Genomic DNA, 25,679 nt, shown 5'->3' on the forward strand with positions numbered 1-25,679 from the left:
ACCCCTCGGACTCCCAGTCCCCGGTACTCACGCGTCCAATAGTCCTCCGGGCCAGCTCCTCGTCGCTCTGCAGGTTGAGCTGCCTCCTGAGTCGGCTCCAGCGATGAATCTGCTCACCCAGTTGGACCAGGCCGCGGCTGCTCCTACTCCGACGGCCTCTCCCTCTACCACGCTGTCGCTGCCGGCTCTCCCCCTCGGCACGGCCTGGCCCGGCGGCACCTCCGTCCTGCGACCCACGCGACGCCATTTTTGTGACTGGCGGCGGCAACGCCGCTACCGCTCCCCGCGCGTGCGCGTTGTGTGTGGAACATCAAGATGGCGGGCGGAATCTTGCTTCCCCCGAGCTGCTCCAAACTGGTCAGATCGTTTCCGGTGGTAGCGATGCTACTGCGGGCACCTGATTCCCATGATTCGCGCTCTTTTCATTGTCCACCATATAATTGCGGGGCACGGCATCCAATGGCGCGGGACGTTCACGTGGATCTGCCATTTTGATGCGGGGCATTTTTGTCGGCTTTGTTTGCCCTCCCCAACCCGTCTCCGCCGCGACATTTCCGGGGCGATTGCCGGCTTCTCGCGGTACTGGGGAGGTTTGTTGGTCTGAGCAGTGCCACGTCTGTCTCAGGTAAGGGAACCTGGGGAAGGGGCAGTCAGTGTGGGCACCGGCTTCAGCTGCCCCACTATCACCCACCTTACTCTGCCGCCTTGTTTTGGGGGGAGGGGTGCTAAAGGGGCTTTAAAATTGGATTGGGAGAGGTGAAGGGTATTTAATATTGCAGTGGGGCTGCGTTGGGGAGGTGAAAGGGGATTTAATATTGTGGGGCTGCATTGAAGATTGCATTGGGGAGGTGAAAGGGGATTTAATATTGCAGTGGGGCTGCATTGAAGATTGCATTGGGAAGGTTAAATTGGATTTAATATTGTAGTGGGGCTGCATTGAAGATTGCATTGGGGAGGTGAAAGGGGATTTAATATTGCAGTGGGGCTGCATTGGGGAGGTGAAAGGGGATTTAATATTGCAGTGGGGCTGCATTGGTGAGGTGAAAGGGGATTTAATATTGTGGGCTGCATTGAAGATTGCATTGAGAAGGTTAAATTGGATTTAATATTGCAGTGGGGCTGCATTGAAGTGGTTGAAGGAGCTTCAAATTTGGACTGCATTAAAGATTCCATTGGGTGGGTGGGGTACATGTGTGGTGTGGAGGGAGCGGTGTCCACAGCTCTTCTCTCAAGTTAATTTCTGTAGTTGGCACACTGACGTGCAGCCTTCACAAGTAGTTAAAGAGTTAACAGGATCAGGACAGACGGGGTGGATTTATCACCTGTGTGCTGGCAAATGTGTCTGCAACCCTGTATTGAGACCCACTGGCTGCATCTGAGACTCTGCATTTGATATTTTGTTGCCCTTTTTTCTTTTCTCTTTTTAATTAGCATCAGGCGTGGCTCGGCAGTCTCGTCCGAAGATTGCGAGTTAAAGACCACACTCCAGAGCTGAGCATACAAATCAAGGCTGACTTGTACTCTGACAACACTGCCCAAGATGCCATCTTTTAGATGCGACGTCTCTACCCTTGAGTGGCAGTGATAGCTCCTTGGGTTGCTATTTTCAAGACGAGTGGGGGAGTTATTCCTCGTGTCCCGCTAATGTTTCACTCTAATCAACCTCACAAAAAAGCAGATTATCTGTTTGTTGACTCACGTGGCTGTTGGTGTGATCTTGCTGTGTGAAAATTGTCTGCCGCATCTCTGACATTACAGCAGCAAGCTTTAAAACATAAATGCCAGGTTATTTTAAAAATCCTGCTATGGGGAGTTCTGCCGGTCTCAAAGAGGCCAGGGGTTCACCTGCGAATTAAATGTCCAAATCAAACACCCTGCTGCTGCTACTGAAATATCGGGAAAGCGGTCAGGCGATTGGAGTTATACTGCAGCTGGTGTGAGACCTGAGCAGGGCGGGACCACCTGGTTGGTGATTGGTGTTGTGCCAGTCGAAAGATCCAGGGTTGTACGACTGGTTTCGTGCGTGTCCAAGGGCTTCTCAGTTGGCACACTTGTTGCCATGTTTTAAAAAGGCACCCCAATCTGCTGCGTCTAACAATGAATGTAGGGGTGTAGCTGCATCAGGTACCGCCAACAAGCAGTTCGGAAAGCAAATGGCACTCTGACCTTATGTTGCAAAGGGATTGAAGTAAGATGAAAAAAAAGTCCAGCATTTATCTAGCGTACTTCACATCCAGTGACTATCCCAATGTGCCTCGCAGCTATTGAAGTACTTTTACAGGTGCTGCTGGAAGATTGGAGAAACAGCAGCCATGTTGCAGACAGTAAACCCCGCTTCCCCCATACGCAAACAGCAATGTGAGATAGCCAACTCGTCTGGCTTTTTTGAGTGTGGTGTTGATTGAGGGATAAATATTGGCCAGGGCATGTGCCGTGGGACCTCTTTACATCTCTCTCTCTTCTCTCCCCCCCCCCCCCCCCCCCCCCACCCCCCCGAGATAAATGGGACATCGATTTGTCTCATTGGAAAGACAGCACCTCCCATCAGTGTAGTCATCCCTCGGTATACCGTTGCAGAATGTCGGCCTTGGTGTTTGAGTATCAGTGTATTGGGCCCACGCACTCTGAAATTTGGAAGAATGCAAGGCAAACTCATCGCAATGCACAAAACACTGAAGGGGCTTGATGTGGGGGGTGCGGGGCAGTGGGATTGCAGTGCGGTGACACTGTTGGGGTTCGCAATGGGAACCCAGTTTCATGATAAGGGTCCGATCATTTAGGACTGAGATGAGGAGACATTTCTGCATTTGACATGTTGTGAATTTTGCAACTCTCCACTCCGTCGTTGAGCACATTCAGTTAGGGGAGGTGGTAGCATAATGATAATGTCACTGGACTAGTAATCCAGAGGCCCAGGCAAATGCTCTGGGGACCTGGGTTCAAATCCCACTGGGGCACTGGAATAATCGATCTGGAATTGACAGCTAGTCTCAGTGATAGTAACCGTGGCAACTATCATCGATTGTTGGAAAATCTCCCATCTGATTCAGCGATGTCCCTTTAGGGAAATAAATTTGTCTTTACGCAGTCTGGCCTACATGTGACTCCAGACCCACAGCAATGTGGTTCACTCTGAACTGCCCCTCCGAAATGGTCGACAGAGACGCTCCATTCACGGGTAATTAGGGATGGACAACAAATGCCATCCCCGCAAGAACAAATTAAAAAAACAGATAAATATCCAAATTACTAATGAGCAGATTTCTGGTGTCTTGTCTCAGAGTGGTCAGAAAAGTGGATTTGAGGCAGGTGGTAAGCATATTGAATGGCAGAGCAGACACGAGGGCAAAACAGTCTGCTTCTCTGATTATTTTTTTTTTTGGAGTACACAATTTATTTTTTCCAATTAAGGGGCAATTTAGCGTGGCCAATCCAACTACTCTGCACATCTTTAGGTTGTGGGGGCGACACCCACAAATACAGGGAAATGTGCAAACTGCACACGGATAGTGACCCAGAGCCGGGATCGAACCTGGGACCGTGGCGCCATGAGGCAGCAGTGCTAACCACTGTGCCACCGTGCTGCCCCTCTGATTATTTTTTTAATGTCCATGTTTATCTCTGAATTTCCTTTCGATATGTCGAGGGGGTGCCAAGCTACGTTTTCTTAAAAGAGAAGTAGCAGAGGTTTTATCTGTGGAAGGCTGGTATTAATTGTTTGCCCACCGCCCTCACCAATATATAGTGGATATAGTCACTTGGTGATCAGAACTTGAATATTGCTGAAAAAAATACATACCGCCAAAGCTTTTTATCTTGCACTCATCAGGACAGACTCACAAAAATGCCAAGTTTCATCTAATGTGATGCCAGGTATGTAGGCCTCACATCCTAACGATGGGCGGATTGTATCAAATTGCAAGTTCCATCGGCTGTTCACAACAGGCAAAGTACTGACTGTACCCAACCAGCCCGTGCTTGGAAAACTCAGAACGTAGGGTCCAACATTAGACGTGATTCTGCAGTTGGGCAGCACTGAACAATACTGAGTGTGCTGCAAATTACACCGACAACTGTTTGAAGATTATCTGTCGGGAGTCCCAATGTGGCTCACGTGCTGGGAGCTGCGTATATTCATACGTGGAGCTCTGTCCTTTGCAAAGACAAAAGAACATGTCAATGGTTTGTGCTTTTTAGCAACAAAAGAAAACTGGGGGTGGTGGGGGAGGGGACAGGAACTTGCCTGGTGCATTCTCCATGGCAGAAGTTTGACCAATCGTGCTAAACAATCCTGTTTTTTCATGTGCAGTATAAGTTGTGCCTTTTTAGATTTGGCATCTGTGCTGACGAGGGCAGTCGTAAATCTTCATCAGGATGTCTCTCTCTTGTTTTTTTTTTCAGCAATGCAATGGGAAAGTCTGAACAGGAGGCCAACGGAGAGTTCTAGATCAGTTGGCAACTCCCAAGGGTCACAAACTGTGCAGGAAGCAGACTAAAATTTCCTGCGGGGGGCACGGGGAGGGGGACAGTGAGTGGGCGTGGAGTTTGGGGAATGAAAAGCACTGAGTGTTTGATTTGCAGGGAGGGTTCTCCATGATTTGAGGTGGGTGTGCGTGGATTTTGGAAGGGACAATCCGAGGGGATCAAATCGCTACTTTTTATTTCACTACCGTGCCTGTGCTGTTTTGTGACTTCTGGTTTCAGTTTGTGTGTGTGTGTGTCTATATATGGATTTGCTGCCCATTCGACAATGGGTTTGAGGTTGTGCCACCGCGTTTCTTTCCTGACGACATGATTCAGTTTTGTGTGCGTAATGTTAGCTCTCATCTCGTTGGAATTCGAAACTGAATGTAGCAGAAATTGGTGGCAGCAGACGGCTACCCATTGTGCTCACTGCCGGATTCCCGCTGTTGTCGGTGGAATTAAAGACCAGGCGCTGTGTGTTTCTCTCCCATCCGGTTTCTCCTGCCCCCTTCAGCTTTGATCTCTCGTAATCTGGATTCCTATTTTAATATTGTAAAGCTGAAAAGTTTAGCCGATGAGACTGGGCGGGTTGGGGGGGTGGGGGGGGGGGGGTTGCAGACAGGGGGAGTGGGGGTGATCCGGCATCCAGGGGGCCGGGGCATATAGCTTGTCAGCTCCCTCCTCGGCGAGAGCCCATTGCAATGCGGAGGGGCTGCACAAATCAGCAGTTTCACTTCTTGTTTCAGTGTCGTATGTTGCAAAACTATTTGCTTTAATCTTGATGCTGAGTGTCTGCAACGTGCCGAGGATTATTTTGTCACGCGCTTTAAGACGGGGTCAAACTTGGCCGATGGTACTAAACGTGGAGATATGGCAGACCAGGAGGATGATAGGAATCTACTGGAGGGGGACATAAATAGACTAGCGGACTGGGCAGACGGAATTCAGAGGTGTGAGGTGATGCATGTTGGCTGAAGGGATGGGAGAGGTGATGTATACTTGATGGCACAGTTTGTAAGAGTATGCAGGCCATTGGGTCCTGGGGGTGCTCGTGAGTATCAATCTTGGCAGCACACATTGAGAGAGTGATTATTTGTATTCATTTGAGGGATGTGGCCGTTATTGCGAATTCCTGATTGCCTCTTGCGAAAGTGGCGGTGAGCTATCTTCTTGAACCATTGCAGTCCCTGAGGTGTAGGTACACCCAACGTGCTGTTAGGGAGGGAGTGCCAGGATTTTAGGAGTGCCAGGGGGCGGACCGGTGGTTAGCACTGCCGTCTCAGCACCAGGGTCGCGGGTTTGATTCCAACCTCAGTGTGGAGTTTGCACTTTCTCCCTGTGTCTGCGTGGCTTTCCTCTGGGTGCTTCGGTTTCCTCCCACAGTCCAAAGATTTGCAGGTTAGGTGGATTGGCCATGCTAAATTGTCCCTTAGGGTGGGTTGCAGGAATAGGACGGGATTGGGTGCAGGTAGTGTGGTCGTTCAAAGTGTAGGTGCAGACTCGATGGGCCGAATGGCGGCCTCCTGCACTGTCGGGATTCTATGATTCGGTTCTATGTTTTTGACCCAGCGACAGTGAAGGGACGACCAATATATTTCAAGTCTGAATGGTGAGAGGCTTGGGAGTGCAGACTTCAGGTTGTGGCGTTCCAAGGTATCTGCTGCCTTTGTCCTTCTAGACGGTAGTGGTCATGGGTTTGGAAGGTGCTATCCAAGCAGCACTGGTGAGTTCCTGCCTTGCATGTTGTAGGTGCCTTTGTGCCTTGGTGGTGCAGGGAGTTAATGTTTGTGGATGGGGTGCCAGTAAAGCGGGGCTGCTTCGTCCTGGATGCTGTTGAGCTTCTTGTGTTGTTGGAGTTGCACTCACCCAGGCATTGGAGAGTTTTCCATCACACTCCTGACTTGTGGGTGGTGGATAGACTTTGCGATGTCAGGAAGTGAATCACATGATTCCTAGCCTCCGACCTGCCTTTGTGGCCATGGTATTATATGGCTAGCCCGATTCAGTTTCTGGTCAGTGGTAACCCCCAGGATTAGCAGTCTTGGGCTTCATAAATACAGATGTTGAACAGAAAAGTGGGGAATTGTACTGAAACAATACAGCTCTGGTTAGACCCCAACTGGGATATCGTGTCCAGTTCTGGTCACCACATTTCAGGAAGGATCTGAGGGTCCTCGAGAGGGCTGCAGCGGATTTACCAGGATGCTTCTGGGGAATGAGGGTTTAAGGTTCAGTCAGAGAAACTGGGATCTGTTCTTCCTGGAGGAAAGGAGACCGAGGGGAGTTTTGATCAAAGCGCACAACATTTTGACCAGTTCATACAAGATAGACCAAGGAGAGCTGACTCCATTAGCTGGTACAACAAGGTTGTTGGGGACACGGATTTAAGGTTTTGAGTGGACAAGCAAGTGATCCAAAGTAATGCTCTGGGGAGCTGGGTTCAAATCCCGCCATGGCAGATGGTGAATTTGAATTCATTAAAAATCTGGAATTAAAAGTTTAATGATGAGCATGAAACTATTGTTGATTGTTGCAAACACCGTAGAATCAACAAAATCTGAACAGTGCAGAATGGGGCCATTTGGCCCGATGAGTCTGCACCGACCCTCTGAAAGAGCACTGTACCTAGGCCCCATCCTTGTAACTCCCATGCACATCTTTGGACCCCCTGGCAATTTTGGTGTGGCCAATCCACCTAACCTGCACATTTGGACTGTGGGAGGAAACCAGAGAAACCCACACGGACACAGAGAGAACATGCAGACTCCACGCAGTCACCCAAAACCAGAATCGTGCCTGGATCTCGGGTGCTGTGATACAGCAGTGCTGGCCGCTGTGCCACCGTGCCACCCATCTGGTTCACGAATACCCCTTCAGGGATGGAAATCTGCCATCCTTCCCCCGCCTGCCCTATATGTGACCCACAGCAATGTGGTTGACTCTCAAATGGCCCAGCAAGCTACTCAGTTCAAAGTGCAATTCGGGATGGGCAATAAATGCTGGTCCCAGCCAGCGACGCCCACATCCCAGGAACGAATAGTGAAATATCTAAGAAGGAGTTTTTTAAAATTAAAACGCAGCAAGTGGTAACGGCAAAGGTTTTTGAAAAGAAGTTGGAAGGAAACCTGGGGGAAACAAACCTGCAGAGCTATGGGATAAAGCTGGGTGTGGGTGGTGGGGAATGGGACTTGGTCTGGAGCCGGCATGGACTCTTGAGTCCAATAGTCTCCTGTGCAGTAGTGACTCTGTAACCATTGTGTTTCGAGGAAGAGGGTGGTTTACTGTGAAGGGGATTTGAATGTTATTGGTGAGTAGGCTCCACAATTCTCAATCCCCTCCCCAAGCCTTCAAGCGTTCTGAGCTTTGCATTCTGAGAATAAATGTTACCATAGTGACGGAACTTTCTTGACGTCGCATTGATGTGGATGGGGGAGCTGATGCTTTTGCCTCAAGGAAGGTCCTTCGTACTTCTTTTCAAACTCCTTATCGGAGCTGGTTGGGTGGCTGTGATCCAGGTTGGCTGACAGTACGAAGCTCGGTGGGGCTGTCGAGAGAGGCAGAGGTGGAGGTACACACAGGTGAAGTAAGTGGGCACCAAAGTGGCAGATGGAAGACAATGTGGTGGAGTACAAAGCAAATCGGTTGGGTAGGATTTTCTTTTTGAAGCGGAATAGTCTCTAATGGGAGGGATTGAGAAATGTTTGCATTCAGAGGACCCATGCGTCCTTTTCACCGTGAATCATGCAAAAGCCAAGATGCTGGTGCAGCAAGCGATTGGGAAGGCAAACAGTAGGTCAGCTATTGTTACAAAGGGATTGGCAAGTAAGAGCAAAGAAGTCTTACTATCCTTGGACAGGGCGTTGGTGAGGCCTCACCTGGAGCACTGTGTGCAGTTCTTGTCACCCCACCTGAGGGAGGACATACTTTCCCTCGAGGGTGCACAATGACGCCTCACTAGACTGATTCCAGGGGTGAGGGGATTGACATTTGTGGAAACATTTAAGTAGTCGAGGCCAATATTCTCATTGAAACATTAGATGATTCTGAAGGGGCTGGCAGACATATACTGAGAGACTGTTTCCGCTGGTAGGGGAATCTAGAACAAGCAGCACAGTCTCTGGATAAGGGATCTGCCGTTTTGGACTGAGCTGAGGAGAAATTTCTTTACTCAAAGGGTTTGAAAGGAGCTACTCCAGAGAGTTGTGCATGCTCAGTCGGTGAATATGTAGAAGATAGAGGTTGATGGATTTTTGGGCACAAGGGGATATGGGGAAGGTGGAATCAAGACACAAGATCAGCCATGATCATTTGAATGGAAGAGGAGACTGAACGGGCCAAATGGCCTCGCCCACCTCCTGTTTATTACATTCCTATGCTGCTCTTCCGGTTCGTATCTCCCTGGTCTTTTGAGTGGTGATGGTGTGGGGGAGCCCCAACCCCTGTGTTAAAGTAGTTGCGTGCCTGTCGGATTTTGTAACACCAAGCTGGGTTTGCCATGGCTGACGCTTCTGTCTTCTCATCCTGTTCCTGCTTTTGCAGTGCTTTGTCCGACCTATGCCAACAAAGAAAATGGTAGCCATGTGGGAACTGCTGCGGTACAGGGGCCTCCCCGTCTTGCTCATCCAGCTCTTCTGCTGCGGGCTGGCCCTTCAGTTGGTGGCTGGCCATGGACATTCTCATGGTGACGACCACCACGGGCACTCGCACGACCACCACGGGCACTCGCACGACCACCACGGGCACTCGCACGACCACCACGGGCACTCGCACGACCACCACGGTCACTCGCACGACCACGTCGACGACCTTACTGGCCACTCGTATCCCGGCGATCATCATGGACACTCCCAGCAGCAGCTGAAGGAACAGGAGGGGAAGAGTCGCTGGAAGCAGTCTGCGACACCAGAAGGCGGGACGGCGGTATCCAACCCGTTCGAGCTGTGGTCACAGGTTAGTGTCTTGTTCCAATCCCAGTCGAATTCCATTCCAACAAGGCGTCAGTCCAAGGTGTCGTCTTCCAATTCCATCCCATCGGTCCAGTCTGGGGGTGTGGAGAAGGTGGTGGAAGGGGAGGCACTTGACCTCACAATCCTGTCCCAGCCATGCAATGAACATGACCACTGACCTAACTCCAAATACCTTTTCCCCGTGCCCCTTAAACTCTTTGGATCACAAAGTTCTATAGATCCTGGGTTGCAGGTGCAGAAAGTTAAGAGCAAGGCAAATGGAATGTTACCTTTGTCACAAGAGGATTTGAGTATTGTTTTTCACTTCTATCTCCTTGGATTTCACTCCTAACTACTCGTATTTCACTCTTAACTTGTTAAATTGCACTTCTCACCCCTTTTAATTCACTCCTAACTCCTTGTATTTCACTCCTCACACCTTGTATTTCACTACTCCACATAGAAAGGCAAGCTAATGAGTCTTCTGGAATATTTCCTGTGCCTGTCCTTGACATCTTAACGATGTGTATACCTGAACCTTCGAGCCTCCTTGGTCCTCCAGTCCATAGAAGTGAGGCTTTGATATGATGCTCAGAGCAAGTCCCCAGATCTCTGGCACATTTTATCACCCAGCTCGTCAAGCCTCGGTGCAGAATATCCTTCAGCATCGCAGTGTCACAACACATGCTGAGGTGCAAGGACAGCGCTCGGGAAGCAGCAGGCTTCCCCAGATGATCAGATTCTGCCACGGACTTGGGACTGTGCCGATCAGACAATGCCCCGGAGCAGTCCCGGTGGCCTGTTTGCTGGTGGTGTCGCTGGGGCAGCTGCTTTGAGGAGAATTATTCTTGGCGGTTTGATTGTCAAGACCGAGTAGATGGAAGTAAAGGTTGAGCTAAGTTGGGAACATTTATCGGTCGTGGACAAGAAACCTTGTCAGGTCACCTTACGGTCACACATGAGCTGTAAAGTCCCCTCAGTCCACAACCCCCTCCTCAAACCATAGCGTACCCTCCACAAGATGACATTTTGGTATTTCCCATAATGTGGTATCCCATAATTTGTCACTTCATTGAAGAAGGGCTGTGCCCTCACCAAGCCCTGTGACCTGACAGCAGAAGGCTGATGACATCACAGAAGGCGCCTGTAACATCATAAAGCCGGTGGTGATCACACAGCAGGAGACCTATGACCTCACAAAGCCTGGCGACCTCACAAAGCCTGGCGACCTCACAAAGCCTGGCGACCTCACAAAGCCTGGCGACCTCACAAAGCCTGGCTACCACTCATTCAGGATCTCCTCCTGTTTGCACGAGGATCACCCACCCCCACCCGGTCTGTCTACACAATGTTTGAGGTCAATCCCAGCTGCTTGGTGAGACCTTTGTCCAAGAGCCATATCTTCTGTTGTCTTCCTGCAAGGACAAATGGCACGTCTGAGATGTGTCTTATCTTTTGCAGTACAGCTCCTCGCTGAACGTAATGCACTCCCTCAGTATTCATCCTCTGGCAATGCAGCACACCGTAAGTGCTGGTCTTCTGGTAGTGCAGCACTCCCACAGTGCTGGTCTTCTGGTAGTGCAGCACTCCCACAGTGCTGGTCTTCTGGCAGTGCAGGCTCCCTCAGTACTGACCCTCTGACAGTACAGCACTCCCTCTGTACTGACCCTCTGACAGTGCAGCGCTCCCTCAGTACTGACCCTCTGACAGTGCAGCACTGACTCAGCACTGACCCTCAGGCAGTGGCTCCCTCAGTGCTGGTCGTCTGGCTGCGCAGCACTCCCTGTGCTGGCCCAATGGCAGTGCAGCACTCCCTGTGCTGGCCCAATGGCAGTGCAGCACTCCCTGTGCTGGCCCAATGGCAGTGCAGCACTCCCTGTGCTGGCCCAATGGCAGTGCAGCACTCCCTCTTTGCTGGCCCGTGGCAGTGCAGCACTCTCTTACTGACCCTCTGACAGTGCAGCTCTCCCTCAGTACTGACCCTCTGACAGTGCAGCTCTCCCTCAGTACTGACCCTCTGACAGTGCAGCAATCCCTCAGTACTGACCCTCTGACAGTGCAGCACTCCCTCAGTACTGACCCTCTGACAGTGCAGCTCTCCCTCAGTACTGACCCTCTGACAGTGCAGCACTCCCTCAGTACTGACCCTCTGACAATGCAGCACTCCCTCTGTACTGACCCTCTGACAGTGCAGCACTCACTCAGTACTGACCCTCTGACAGTGCAGCACTCCCTCAGTACTGACCCTCTGACAGTGCAGCACTCCCTCAGTACTGACCCTCTGACAGTGCAGCACTCCCTCTGTACTGACCCTCTGACAGTGCAGCGCTCCCTCAGTACTGACCCTCTGACAGTGCAGCACTCCCTCAGTACTGACCCTCTGACAATGCAGCACTCTCTCTTACTGACCCTCTGACAGTGCAGCGCTCCCTCAGTACTGACCCTCTGACAGTGCAGCACTCCCTCAGTACTGACCCTCTGACAATGCAGTACTCCCTCAGTACTGACCCTCTGACAGTGCAGCGCTCCCTCAGTACTGACTCTCTCACAGTGCAGCACCCCCTCAGCACCGCAATTTTGTGTGAACTTTGACTTTTGTGCTCCTTGTCAGGATTGAGATTTGAACGCTTGATCTCCTGGCTCCGAAGGATAAGTTCTCCCACTTGGGCCATAACTGATGCTTAACTGCCTATACCAGTCCCATTTCAGTTAACTCTTGACAGAGTTGGGGGAATCTGTAACCAGAACGTGACGGTCTTCTTGTTGTCAGCTGACAAGACTCTGTATCCCACAGGCTATTGGAGCAACAGTGCTGATCAGTGCCGCCCCGTTCTTCATTCTCTTCTTCATCCCTGTCGAGTCCAACACCTCCAAACACAAATGTCTTCTCAAAGTGCTGCTGAGCTTCGCCTCGGGTGGGCTGCTGGGTGACGCGTTTCTCCATCTCATCCCGCACGCTCTCGGTAAGTCAGCATGGCGCACCCGGTCTCAATCAGAGACTAACGAAGAGGGAGCTGAGGGAGGACGATGGTTGGGTTATTGGGGTGGAGCTCTGGGAAGGCTGGGGTGGGGCTGTGGGAGTGAGGGTCTGAAGATGGAGATGCTCAGAGTGAGGGAGGGGGCTATTGGAGTGAGGGCGTTGGGAGGTGTTATGGGGAGAGGCCCGGGGAGTGATGGCGATGGGAAGGGTTGTGGTCAGGAGCTCTGAGGGAGCGGGTGGGGGCTGTGGGAGTGAGGACAATGGGGCGATTATGTGGAGGAGCTCTGAGGGGGGGGGTTTATGGGAGCAAGGCGATGTGAGAGGCTGTGGGTGGAGGAGCTATGTGAGGGAGGGTGTGGGGCGTATATGAGTGAGGATGATTGGGGGACATTATGGGAATGAGGTGATGGGAGGTGTTATAGGGGGAAGAGGAAGAGTGGAGGGGCTATCGTGGAATGGATAGTGAAGGGAATGGTTAACTCATCCTCATTTGGGAAGGAAATTTGCCATCCTGACATGCAATCGATATGTAACTGCAGATGCACACTCCTCTAAGGGAAGTTAGAGATTGTGGGGGGGGGGGGGGGGGGAGTGACGCCCACATCCAGTGAACAAGTGGTTCCAATAACGAACACTGGTTGACCATGTGGACTAAGCCCAGTCCAGGCTGGGCTTGTGGAAGCTCACACGTGATGCACTGAGTCACTGGCCTGCTCGTCTGGCCCACCGAGCTGGCCTGCTCGCCTGGCCCACCAAGCTGGCCTGCTCTGGCCCACCGAGCTGGCCTGCTCGTCTGGCCCACCGAGCTGGCCTGCTCGTCTGGCCCACTGATGTTGAGAACAACAGGCATGCCTGTAAGCCTCTCGCCGTGGAACGCGAGGGATGGGGTGGTGGGGTGGCTTATGACCAAGTTTATTCCAATCCCAGATCGGGAAGGGGGTTGGCATCTTCTTCCCCCCCCCCCCCCCCCCCCCCGCCTCCCCATCTACCCTGCCGACATAGTGGATGGGGGGGGGGGTTGAGGGTTGAGAAATAACAACTGCAGCTGTGAAGTCCAGAGGACCAGTGAGAGATTGGGTTGTCAGTGAACAATCTCCCAGCAGGCACACAGCTTGGTGCTTTGCTAGATGACAGGATTGAGAATGGTGCCGTGAGGAGGGGGATTTGCCCTCTGGGTTCGCCTGCCGCCTGTGAGAGCAGACAGATTTGTCTTGGGGTTTATAACCTCACGGACCCCCAATCCCCCCTGGTGCCAGGGCTGCCTGGCTGGTGGAACCATCCAGTTGATTCCATTCTCTTGTTTATTTGAATATAAAGTAGCCAAAATTGTTTTCCAATTAAGGGACATCTTAGCGTAGCTAATCCGTCTGCCCTGCACATCTTTTGAGTTCTGGGAGTGAGACCCACGCAGACACGGGGAGAATGTGCAAACTCCTTACGGGCAATGACTTGAGGGGTTGATCCCGTTCTCTTGCCCCCGCAGATTCCGGTGTTTTTGAGCGCCACGGCCAAGTTAACTCTCCCACCGCCTTTGAAAAGCAGGAACTGGGACACCTCCAGGTAACTGGTGGTGAAAATCTCACGGTCTCTGTGGGGTTTCTGTTTCTCTACACCAGATCAGACTGCTGTGCAGTTAGACATTGGGCCCACTCCTAGGCGTATAAATGCTCAGACCGCTGAAGGAGGAGTGGCCGACCAGGATAGCAGCAGTGGGGATGGGGCAGTGAGAGGGGTCTCATGGGGACTTGCACTGACTGGCCTATCGGTGCGAGGGACAGTGAGGGGGTTATCTGGAGAGGGGCCGTGAGCGGGGTTTCGGATGAGGGGCTATCGGGCTAGGGTAACAAAGGGGGCTATCAGAGGAGAAATAGTGAGGGGGCATCATGGACAGGAAGTGCGGATCGAGGAGGGATACTGAGGGGAATATCAGGAGAGCGCCAGGATGAAGCTATTGGAGGGGCATTGAAAGGCTAATCAGGAGTTGGAAGGAAAGGGGATATCAGGGGCAGTAAAGTGGATATCAGAGAATGAAGGGACGATCGAGTTTGGAACTAAAGGGGGTATTGGGGCAGTAAAGTGGTATGGGGCAAAGTGAAGGATGAGGCAGAATTTAAAAGTGTTTGGAGAGAGCGATAGGAGGTGGGAGCTCGATTGTAGGGTGCAACGCTGTGTAAGGAGGGTTTGAAGGGTTGGCACTATCGGGGTGCTCGATGAAGCCACTTTATCTTGGAAATTAATGTATTTTTTATTTTGCAGAGCCGCACCCTCACATTGAGGCCGCTGAACACTCACACAGTCACTTGGACAATCCAGACATCAAGCACTCACACGAAGGTAAGAGAGCAACAGGACTGAGAGAGTGCTGCATTCTCTCAGTAATTACCCCCTGTCAATGCAGCACTCTCCCGTACTGTGTTGGGAGTGTTTGTCTGGGAGGTCTCTAGGATGAGACTGCAACCCACAAGCTCCTGACTTGGAGAGGCGAGTGTCGCCTCTTATTCTCTGCAATGCACTATGTGGTGTTGGTCTGATTGTTCGATTGGTCTTGTGAGTTTAACGGGGTTGCTAACCATTTGTGTCTCATTTCTCTCCTTTTCCTGCAGCTCACGATCATGACCATTCCCACGTGATGGCTGTCGGCCTCTGGGTCCTCGCTGGAATCATCGCCTTCCTCGCTGTGGAGAAGTTTGTGCGTCACGTCAAGGGGGGTCACAGCCACGCCCACAGCCATGGTGCGTGGAAGAATGCAGTTGGTCACCGACTATTGTGGGGGAGGGGGTGAGGACCTATGCTTGGAGGGATTGAGTTTGATTGCAGCATAGCTTGGCTCCATCTCATCTGTACCCCTGCTTCAAAAAGGTGACCTGGATCGTGTCAGTGTTGAGGACTTGGACGGGAGCTGCGTGGAACATGGCCCAAAGGGGAACTGAAGTGTTTGAGGGACTAACCATGTGGGACTACACTGTCCCACCCTGGCCTAGACGGACAAATGTGGGTGGACCACCTGACACAGGGATATTAGTATTTTATAGGGACAGTGTAGAGGGGGCTTTACTCTGTATCTAACCCCGTGCTGTATCTGTCCTGGGAGTGTTTGATGGGGACAGTGTAGAGGGAGCTTTACTCTGTATCTATCCCCGTGCTGTATTTGTCCTGGGCGTGTTTGATGGAGACAGTGTAGAGGGAGCTTTACTCTGTATCTAACCCCGTGCTGTGCCTGTCCTGGAGAGTATTTCATGGGGACAGTGTAGAGGGAGCTTTACTCTGTATCTAACCCTGTGTTGTACCTGTGTTGTACCTGTGATGTACCTGTGATGGGAGTGTTTGATGAGGACAATGTAGAGGGAGGTTTGAAATAAAAACAGAAAATACTGGGCAATCTTAGCAGGTCTGACAGCGTCTGTGGAGAGAAAAGGGAGCTAACGTTTCGGGTCTGGATGACTCTTTGTCAGAAAAGGGCGCTTTACTCTGTATCTAACCCTGTGCTGTACCTGTCCTGGGAGTGTTTGATGGGGACAGTGTAGAGGGAGCTTTACTCTGCATCTAACCCCGTGCTGTACCTGCCCTGGGAGTGTTTGATGGGGACAGTGTAGAGGGAGCTTTACTCTGTATCTAACCCTGTGCTGTACCTGTCCTGGGGGTGTTTGGTGAGGACAATGTAGAGGGAGCTTTACTCTGTATCTAATTGCGCTGTCCCAGCTCTGCAATGTGTGACACACACTGGGTCACAGAGTTCATACAAACCCCGATGGTGGGTTCTTTCTTATTTTAGGAGAGGGAGGATTTTCATTTTCTCATGTTAACCTGTCAGTGATGTGCTGAGTGCTCCGGCCAGTCAGAGCTGAGAAGTTGGGAGTTGTCAGACTTGCCGTTTGACTCTTTGTAATGGTTCTTTCAGCTGCTACTCCAAAGGCCAATGAGAGCTCAGAGGAGGAGGAGGACAAGTACGATGAAACGAGTGCTGACCTCAGGCACAGAAAGCCGGTGGTCCCCACCACCAAGACCAAAACCAGAGTGCAGGAACATGGTGAGTGCTCTGGCCCCCCTGGTGGGAGAATGCTGTGAAAAGTTTTGGTTTCCTTATCGAAGTTGGTTCCCTTATCAAAATTAAGGTAGACTGGCATTGGAGGCAGTCCAGAGAAGATTCACTAAGTTGACCCCAGGTATGGCAGACTTTTCTTATGTGGAGAGGTTGAGTAGGTTGGAGTTTAGACGAATGAGAGGCGACCTTATTGAGACATCTAAGATTCTGAGGAGGCTTAACAGGGGAGAGTCTAAGATCAGATGGGGATAATCTCAGAGTGAGGGGTCGCCCATTTAACTTGGAGATGAGGAGGAATTTTTTCTCTCGGAGGGTAGTGAATCTGTGGAATTCTACAGAGGGCTGTGGAGTCTGGGTCAGTAATTTTGTTCAAGGCTGAGACAAACATGATTGTTAATCAGTGAAGGAATCAAGGGTAATAGGGATAAGGTGGAAAAGTGTTGAGGATTATCACATCAGATCGGTCATGATCTCATTGAATGGTGCAGCAGACTCATTGGACCGAGATGCCCACTTCTGGAAAAGGTGATGGAGTTGCAATGCTGGTTAAAGAGGAAATTGACGCAATAATGAGGAAGGATATTCGCTCCAACAATGTGGAATCTGTATGGGTAGAGCTCAGAAACACCAAGGGGCAAAAACAATCGTGGGGGCATATATAGATCCCCAAACTACAGTGGTAATATTGGGACTGGCATTGGAGATGCAACGATAAAGGAACATCTGTAATTATGGATGAATTTAGTCTGCAAATAGATTGGCCAAAGGTGAGGCGAGAGTGACTGCCCTTGACATCAAGGCAGCATTTGACCGAGTGTGGTATCAAGGAACCCGGGCTAAACTGGAGTAAATGTGAATCAGGGGGAAAACTCCCCTGGTTGGAGTCATACCCGGCACAAAGGAAGATGGTTGTGGTGGTTGGAGGTCAATCATCTCAGCTCTGGGACATCACTGGAGGAGTTCCTCAGGGTAGTGTCCTAAGCCCAACCAGCTTCAGCTGCTTCCTTAACAGCACAGTGGGTGTATCTACACCTCCAGGACTGCAACGGTTCAAGAAGGCAATTCACTACCACCTTCTGAAGGGCAACTAGGGATGGGCAATAAATGCTGGCCTTACCAGTGACACCCACATCACATCAACAAGTTTAAAAAAAAAATCAAATTAGCTACAATACCATAGAGGAGGAATAGCTGGAGTGTATACGGGATGGTTTCTGGACCAATACGTTGAGGATCCAATTAGAGTACAGGCCACAGACTGGGTACTGTGTAATGAGAACAGAATCATTGGCAATCTAGTTGTGTGAGACCCCTTGGGGATGAGCGACCATAATATAATAGAATTTTTCATCAAGATGGAGAGTGAAGTAGTTGATTCTCAGACTGGGGTCCTGAAGCTTAATAAAGAAACTACGATGAGGCATGAGTTGGCTTTGATCGATTAGGGAACATAAACTTATATGGATGACAGTGGATAGGCAAAGGCAAACATTCAAGGGGTGCAAGAATTGTTTATTCCTGTCTGGCACAAAAGTAAAACAGGAGGGGTGGCTAATCCATGGCTTGCAAGGGAAATTAGAGATAGTATTCGATTCAAGGAAGAAACATACAAATTGGCCAAGAAAAACAACAGGTTTGAGGATAGGGAGCAGTTTAGAATTCAGGAAAGAAGGACCTATGGATTGATTAACAAGTGGAAAATAGAGTACCCAAATCAACTTGCAGGGTGTATAACAACTGACTTTTAAAGTTTCTGTAGAGAAAATGAAGAGAAAAGGATTGGTGAAGACAAATGTTGGCCCCTTTTAATCAGAAACAGGGAAATTTATAATGGAGAAATGGCTGAGCAACTACATACATACCTTGATTCTGTCTTATAAACGAGGACCAAATAAGATGCCAGAAATATTGGGGAACACAGGGTTTAGTAAGAGGGAGAAACTGAAGGAGATCAATATTAGTGGGGAAATTGGTGGGTTGAAGGTTGATAAATCCCCAGGGCCTGATAATCTACATCCCGAGTACTTGAGGAAGTGGCTTGAGAAATAGTCGATGCATTGGTGGTCATCTTCTAGAATTCTATTGACTCTGGAACAGTTCCTACAGATTGGAGGGTGGCTAATGTCGCTCCACTATTTAAAAAAGGAGGTAGAGAAAACAGGAATTATAGTTGGTCAGCCTGACACCGATCATGGGAAAATTCTCAAATCTATTATCGAAGATTTTATAGCGGAGCACTTTGGAAACAGTGGCAGGATCGAACAGAGTCAGCATGGATTTATGAAGGGGAAATAATGCTCGACAAATCTACTGAAATTCTTTGAGGATGTAACCAGTAGAGTGGATGAGGGGGAGCCAGTTAATGTGGTTTATTTTGACTTTCAAAAGGCTTTTGACAAAGTCCCGCGTAAGAAATTAGCGTATCAAATCAAAGCGCATTGGACTCGGGGGTATTGAGATGGGTAGAAAACTGGTTGGCAGACAGGAAACAAAGAGTAGGAATTAACAGGTCTTTTCAAATTGGTAGGAGGTGACTAGTGGGGTACTGCGGGGATCAGTGCTGGGGCCCCAGCTATTCGCCATATATATGAATGATTTGGATGAGGGAACAAAATGTAAAATCTCCAACCAAAGTTGGGTGGGAGGGTGAGCTGTGAACGGATGCAGAGATCCTTCAGTGTGATTTGGACAAGTTGAGTGAGGTGGGCAAATGAATGGCAGATGCAGTTAATTTGGATAAGTACGAGGTTATCCACTTTAGTAACAAAAAAGAGCAGGCAGACTATTATCTGAATTGCTATAAATTAGGAGAGGGAAATGTGCAAGAGACCCAGGATATCCTCGTACAGCGGTCGCTGAAGGTAAGCAGGCAGTAAAGAAGAAAATGGTATGTTGGCCTTCATTGCCATTCATTAGATTCGAGTACAGGAGCAGGGATGTCTTGGTGGAATTATACAGGGCCTTGGTGAGGCCACACCTGGAATATTGTTTGAAGTTTTGGGCTCCTTATCTGAGGAAGGATGTTCTTGCTATAGAGGGAATGCAACAAAGGTTTACTGGAGGGCTGACGTATGAATTGGTTAGGATTGTAGTCGCTGGAGTTCAGAAGAATGAGGGAGTATCTTGTAGAAACCTATAAAATTCTAACAGGACTAGACCGTGCAGGAAGGATGTTCCCGATGGTGGGGGCAGAACCAGGGGGTCACAGTCTGAGGATACAGGGTAGACCATCGAGGACAGAGATGAGGAGAATTTTCTTCACCCGGAGAGTGGTGAGCTTGTGCAATTCGTTGAGACCAAAACATTGTATGTTTTCAAGAATCAGTTAAATTTGGCACTTGGGGCAAAGGGGATCAAAGAACATGAAGAACATAAGAACTAGGAGCAGGAGTAGGCCATCTGGCCCCTCGAGCCTGCTCCGCCATTCAATTAGATCATGGCTGATCTTTTGTGGACTCAGCTCCACTTTCCGGCCCGAACACCATAACCCTTAATCCCTTTATTCTTCAAAAACTATCTATCTTTACCTTAAAAACATGTAATGAAGGAGCCTCAACTGCTTCATTGGACAAGGAATTCCATAGATTCACAACCCTTTGGGTGAAGAAGTTCCTCCTAAACTGTCCTAAATCTACTTCCCCTTATTTTGAGGCTATGTCCCTTAGTTCTGCTGTCACCCACCAGTGGAAACAACCTGCCCGCATCTATCCTATCTATTCCCTTCATAATTTTAAATGTTTCTATAAGATCCCCCCTCATCCTTCTAAATTCCAATGAGTACAGTCCCAGTCTACTCAACCTCTCCTCATAATCCAACCCTTTCAGCTCTAGGATTAACCTAGTGAATCTCCTCTGCACACCCTCGTGCCAGTAGGTCCTTTCTCAAGTAAGGAGACCAAAACTGAACACAATACTCCAGGTGTGGCCTCACCAACACCTTGTACAATTGCAACATAACCTCCCTAGTCTTAAACTCCATCCCTCTAGCAATGAAGGACAAAATTCCATTTGCCTTCTTAATCACCTGTTGCACCAGTAAACCAACCTTCTGTGACTCATGCACTAGCACACCCAAGTCTCTCTGCACAGCGGCATGCTTTAATATTTTATCGTTTAAATAATAATCCCGTTTGCTGTTATTCCTACCAAAATGGATAACCTCACATTTGTCAACATTGTATTCCATCTGCCAGACCCTAGCCCATTCACTTAACCTATCCAAATCTCTCTGCAGATTTCCAGTATCCTCTGCACTTTTTGCTTTACCACTCATCTTAGTGTCATGTGCAAACTTGGACACATTGCCCTTGGTCCCCAACTCCAAATCATCTATGTAAATTGTGAACAATTGTGGGCCCAACACGGATCCCTGAGGGACACCACTAGCTACTGATTGCCAACCAGAGAAACACCCATTAATCACCACTCTTTGCTTTCTATTAATTAACCAATCCTCTATCCATGCTACTACTTTACCCTTAATGCCATGCATCTTTATCTTATGCAGCAACCTTTTGTGTGGCACCTTGTCAAAGGCTTTCTGGAAATCCAGATATACCACATCCATCGGCTCCCCATTATCTACTGCACTGGTAATGTCCTCAAAAAATTCCACTAAATTAGTTAGGCATGACCTGCCCTTTATGAACCCATGCTGCGTCTGCCCAATGGGACAATTTCTATCCAGATGCCTCGCTATTTCTCCCTTGATGATAGATTCCAGCATCTTCCCTACTACCGAAGTTAAGCTCACTGGCCTATAATTTCCTGCTTTCTGCCTACCTCCTTTTTTAAACAGTGGTGTCACGTTTGCTAATTTCCAATCCACCGGGACCACCCCAGAGTCTAGTGAATTTGAGTCTAGTGAAAGGATCTGGGGGAGAGCGGGATTAGGCTATTGAGTTGCATGATCAGCCATGATCTTAATGAATGGCGAAGTGGGTTAGAAAAGCCTCCTCTTGTTACTATTTTCTAGTTTTTCTCCCACCACGGCAGATGGTGAAATTTGATTTCAATTAAAAGTCAGGAATTAAAGGTTTGTTATTAAAAACCCATTGGTTCAATCATGTCCTTTGGGGATGAAAATCTGCTGCCGTCACCGTCAGGACTACACATGATTCCAGACCTACAGCAATGTGGTTGATTGTTAATGACCCAGCAAGCGACCCAGTTCAACGGCAATTAAGGATGGGTGAAAATTGTTGGCCAGCCAACAATACCCACATCCCTTAAATGAATTGAAAGAAAACACACACTGATTCACCAGGTCCAGCAACGCACTAAACTGCGTCATAGGTTGAAACAAGCGAGAGGACAAGATATGGGGTGCACGATTCGCCGAGACACAAGGGGACGCACATGGCTTTGAGAGCTGGCAGCCTTCTCAGAAACCGTTATCTCACACTTTCTCTCTCTCGCTGCTCTCAGATATTAAAGTGTCGGGATACTTGAACCTGGCGGCGGATTTCACCCACAACTTCACGGATGGCCTGGCGATCGGCGCTTCCTTTCTGGTCAGCACCAATGTGGGGGTTGTCACCACCATCACCATTCTGCTTCACGAGATCCCTCACGAGGTTGGAGACTTTGCCATCCTGGTGCAGTCTGGATGCAGCAAGCACAAAGTAAGTGGTGAGGAGGGGGCGGGGGGGCAGATATGGCCATGGGTACTGCCGCTACTTTGTGAGATCGGAGCTTGCTGCCTGGTGGCCCCTCGCGTTTTCTCCAGCACCAATGCCTTCGCCCCCTGAGGGCAGAGTCGCACCCAGTGCCGCTCCCCTATCACCTCTACCTCCCTCATGCTCGGTGACCAACGCTGCCTGCCGTTCGAGCAATCTCTCTATTTACAAAATTCTCGTCCATGTAATCCGATCCCTCTGTGGCCTGGCCCCCTTCCGTATCCTTCTTAATCTCCTCCAGTCCTACAACTTTCCTGAGATATCTGCGCTTCCCTGATTCCGGCTGCTTGAACATTCCTAGATTTTGATCGTTCCAAGATTTTGATCGTTCCACTATTGTCGCCCGTGCCTTCAGCTATCTGGGCCCGAAGCTATGGATGTCCCTCACTAAACCTCTCCACCTCTCTCTCTCCACTTCGAAAAAAAGGTCCTTAAAAACTGACCAAACGTTTAGCCACCTTTCCTCATAACCTCACTGCAAATGAATCATTTAGTGGTGTTGGGCAGAAAGAAGCTATTCAGCCCATCTGATGAGTGCTTGTTTTTTTTTGAGCTACCAAATACTCCCCCACTATTTGTTTATCCCCTTCAATATTGATCTATGTTCCTTTGAAAGTTACCGTTGAATCTGGCAACGCTTAAAAAAAAATATATATATATATATATATATTCTTGCCTTTTATCCCAGTTGCTTTAAATCTGTGTCCTCTGGTTCTCATTTTTCCTGCCACTGAAGAACAGCTTCTCCGTGTTTACTTGATCACATCCTCTCATATTTGTTACTGAAGTTTCCCTTGACCTTCTGTAGTTATATCACATCTGGTGTACTGCTGTTTTGGTCTCCTTAATCCAAGAAAAGGTACATTTTCCACAGAGGGAGTGCAGCGGAGGTTCACTTGGCTGATACCAGGGTTGCTGGGCAGTCCTATGAGGAGAGATTGGTTCGATCTGGCCTGTATTCAGAGTTTAGAGGGAGAGGACATCCGATTGAAACGTATAAGATTCAAACAGGCTGTTAGAAGATGAAAGGAGGATGTTTTCCCTGGTTGGGGTATCGAGAACCAGGGGACACAATCTCTGGTTACGGAGTAGACCATTTTAGGACTGAGATGAGACATAATTTATTCACTCGAAGGAGGATGACCCTGTGGAATTCCCCATCACAGAAGGCTGTGGAAACCAAGTCAGTGAAAACATTCAAGAGAGAGAGACAATTTATTTAGATTTTAATGGCATCAAGGGGTATGGGGAGAGAGCAGGAATATCGCAGTGAGATCAAGGATCAGCTATGATCAAATGGAATGGCGGAGCAGGCTAGAAAGGGCGAATGGCCTACCTCCAGCTCCTAGTTTCTCTGCTCTGAGAACAATCCAAACTCCTGTCTCTGCACATTAACTGAGGTCCATCTTCCCTGGAAGCATTCTGGTAAACCACCTCTCGCGTAGTTTCGACATCCTTCCGAATGCTATCTGGGCTCGAAGCTATGGATTTCCCTCACTAAACCTCTCCATCTCTCTCTGGCTCTCTCCACAGTGCGGTCAAAGCAGCGATTTATAAAGGTTTTGCTCACTTTGCTTCCACCTGTGACTGATTGATTTTCTCTGTTTCTCTTCCCCACACTCTCCCCATCCCTTCCTGCAGGCCATGATGCTGCAGCTTATCACGGCCCTGGGCGCACTGGCCGGCACAGCCTGCTCCCTGATGGCGGAGGGAATCGGCGAGGCTGCCACCGCCTGGATCCTCCCCTTTACCGCGGGGGGCTTCATCTACATCGCCACCGTGTCGGTCATCCCGGTGCTGCTGGACGACTCCAAGCCCCTGCAGTCGCTGCTGGAGATCGCAGCTCTGCTGGTCGGGGTCCTGATGATGGTCCTGATCGCCGAGTACGAATAGGATAAAAGGGTGTGAGCGATTGGACACTGAGATGGGGGGTGGGGTGGGTGGGGGGAAGGAAAGTAGCGAGGGGGTGTGTGGAAAGGAGGGAGAGGATTATTGAGGGACACCAATGTGAGGCGGTGGGCCACGTCATGAGAGGATGAAGGGGGGGGGGGGGGGGGGGGGTGGAGAGTTGGAGACACTTAACTTAATAGGAACCACTGGGTCGGAGGTCTGCAAAAATTCAGTCAGTCCTCAACCTGCCGCGATCGGGTCTCATCTCCTGGAGTGTTGTAACGAACGTCCAGGAGTGGAAAGTGTATCAGCTGATAATCAGTTTTATATATATATATATAAAAATATATATATTTTTAAAGAGAATTGCATTATGCTGGTCTGGGTGACAATCCAGACCCATCTGAACCCATGTTGCTACATGTGCACACACGAGAGAGTGCCATCCGAAGGTATCGAGATGACCTGCATGTTGGCAACCGGCCCTCATCATCAGTCGCCATTCCTGACTTTCGGGGTACTTTGTCCCAGAAATCTGTCGTCTTGGTCGACGTCCTGCGCCACCCGCATTAGCAGCTTGCTTTCCATTAGGGGCGACCAGCCACGGTGTTGGACCCAGTCCCCAGAACGAGGGAATCAAAAGCTCGCTTCTTCAGCCCATCCACTCTGTTCTGAAGGGTGAGCCAAGAGCCCATCATGGTGAAAGTGGATTGGGATAGAAGGTGGGGAGATGAGGGGAGGTGGCAGGCAGGAAAGCAAGCATTCTCCTGTAACCAACAGGGGGAGACACTGATTGCATATTTCCTCCCCCCACCCAAACCAGTCATGGAAAGTGGCACATGTGCCCCCTTTGACCAGCTCCAAGAGACAGAAAACCTTTCTGCATCCTCTGTCATTTCTTACTGGCGGATGCAGATTATTCCTTTCTGCAAATTGTGTTTCATTTCTTCTGAGGGTGAGGCACAGATGAGAGAAAAGGAGAAGAGAACTGACAAACCGGTGGAGATTTAACCCGACTGCACCTGAGCGCTGTACGCTGGCAGGTGGAGAGTTGAGTTAAAATTGCCCCCATATTGTGTGTGTGTAAATATATATAAATGTAATTGTTTTTTTTTATAGTAACCTGACGTTTATGGGTAGTTTTTCTTTGTTTAAAGTACTGTAATCTGACTCCATGTAGGAGGAGACACATTGGAAGATAATCATGGCTGCAATTAGTTGGGTTGTCCTGTCCTTTTCTTTTTGATGCATAAATCCTGTAACAACTGCTCTGAAATGATCAAAATAAAACTCAATTCTTTGCATTCAATAAACTTGTAAAACAAAATACATGCACACAGCTGAGGGCGGGGGGAAGAGAGGGGGGCGCATCCATCCTGACTGGATGTTCCTGGAAAGGAAACACACTGTGTCTGATGACGCACAATCAAGGCTGCCCATGTCCGGTGGGCATTGTCGGGACTTGGGGCGTTTTATCTGCCCCCTTCCAATCACATTTTGTTTTGGCGTTTTAAGTTTCCTTTGACGTAATAACCCTTTAATCTGTCAATTTGTGATTTTGATTATTTGGTTACCCTCAAAGGAGCGCAAAGTCGGTGAGGCAGCGGGCAGTCGAGGGGATTGTCCGCCCCGATTGTGCGTGTCTATGTCTGCTGCCAGTTGTTGCTGGGAAGGCAGCA

At 49.5% G+C, this 25,679-nt stretch overlaps 2 protein-coding genes across 4 annotated transcripts in view; one reads left to right on the forward strand and one right to left on the reverse strand.

The window, feature by feature from the left end:
* The window catches only part of LOC119975984, a 26,076-nt gene extending 25,804 nt beyond the window's left edge, over positions 1-272 (reverse strand). Inside the window, exon 1 of the mRNA XM_038815986.1 lies at positions 32-272. The gene's annotated coding sequence lies outside the window, so the exon portion shown is untranslated. The remainder of the gene's footprint in view (positions 1-31) is intronic.
* Positions 1-24,051, forward strand: part of slc39a7 (solute carrier family 39 member 7) — a 24,279-nt gene extending 228 nt beyond the window's left edge. Inside the window, exons 2-9 of one of the 3 annotated variants that reach the window (XM_038815984.1) lie at positions 9,004-9,204; positions 9,247-9,414; positions 12,205-12,373; positions 14,647-14,724; positions 14,994-15,122; positions 16,289-16,417; positions 21,860-22,056; positions 23,752-24,051. In XM_038815984.1, coding sequence (XP_038671912.1) covers positions 9,004-9,204; positions 9,247-9,414; positions 12,205-12,373; positions 14,647-14,724; positions 14,994-15,122; positions 16,289-16,417; positions 21,860-22,056; positions 23,752-24,003 — 1,323 coding nt within the window. In that variant the 3' untranslated portion in view covers positions 24,004-24,051. Of the gene's footprint in view, positions 1-484; positions 626-9,003; positions 9,415-12,204; positions 12,374-14,646; positions 14,725-14,993; positions 15,123-16,288; positions 16,418-21,859; positions 22,057-23,751 lie in introns of those variants that run through there. The other 2 variants (XM_038815985.1, XM_038815983.1) reach the window with 2 other exon arrangements.
* Positions 24,052-25,679: the final 1,628 nt, after the last annotated feature.

The sequence above is a fragment of the Scyliorhinus canicula genome, chromosome 13 (assembly GCF_902713615.1).
Source record: "Scyliorhinus canicula chromosome 13, sScyCan1.1, whole genome shotgun sequence".
In the NCBI taxonomy this organism is placed as follows: Eukaryota; Metazoa; Chordata; class Chondrichthyes; order Carcharhiniformes; family Scyliorhinidae; genus Scyliorhinus; species Scyliorhinus canicula.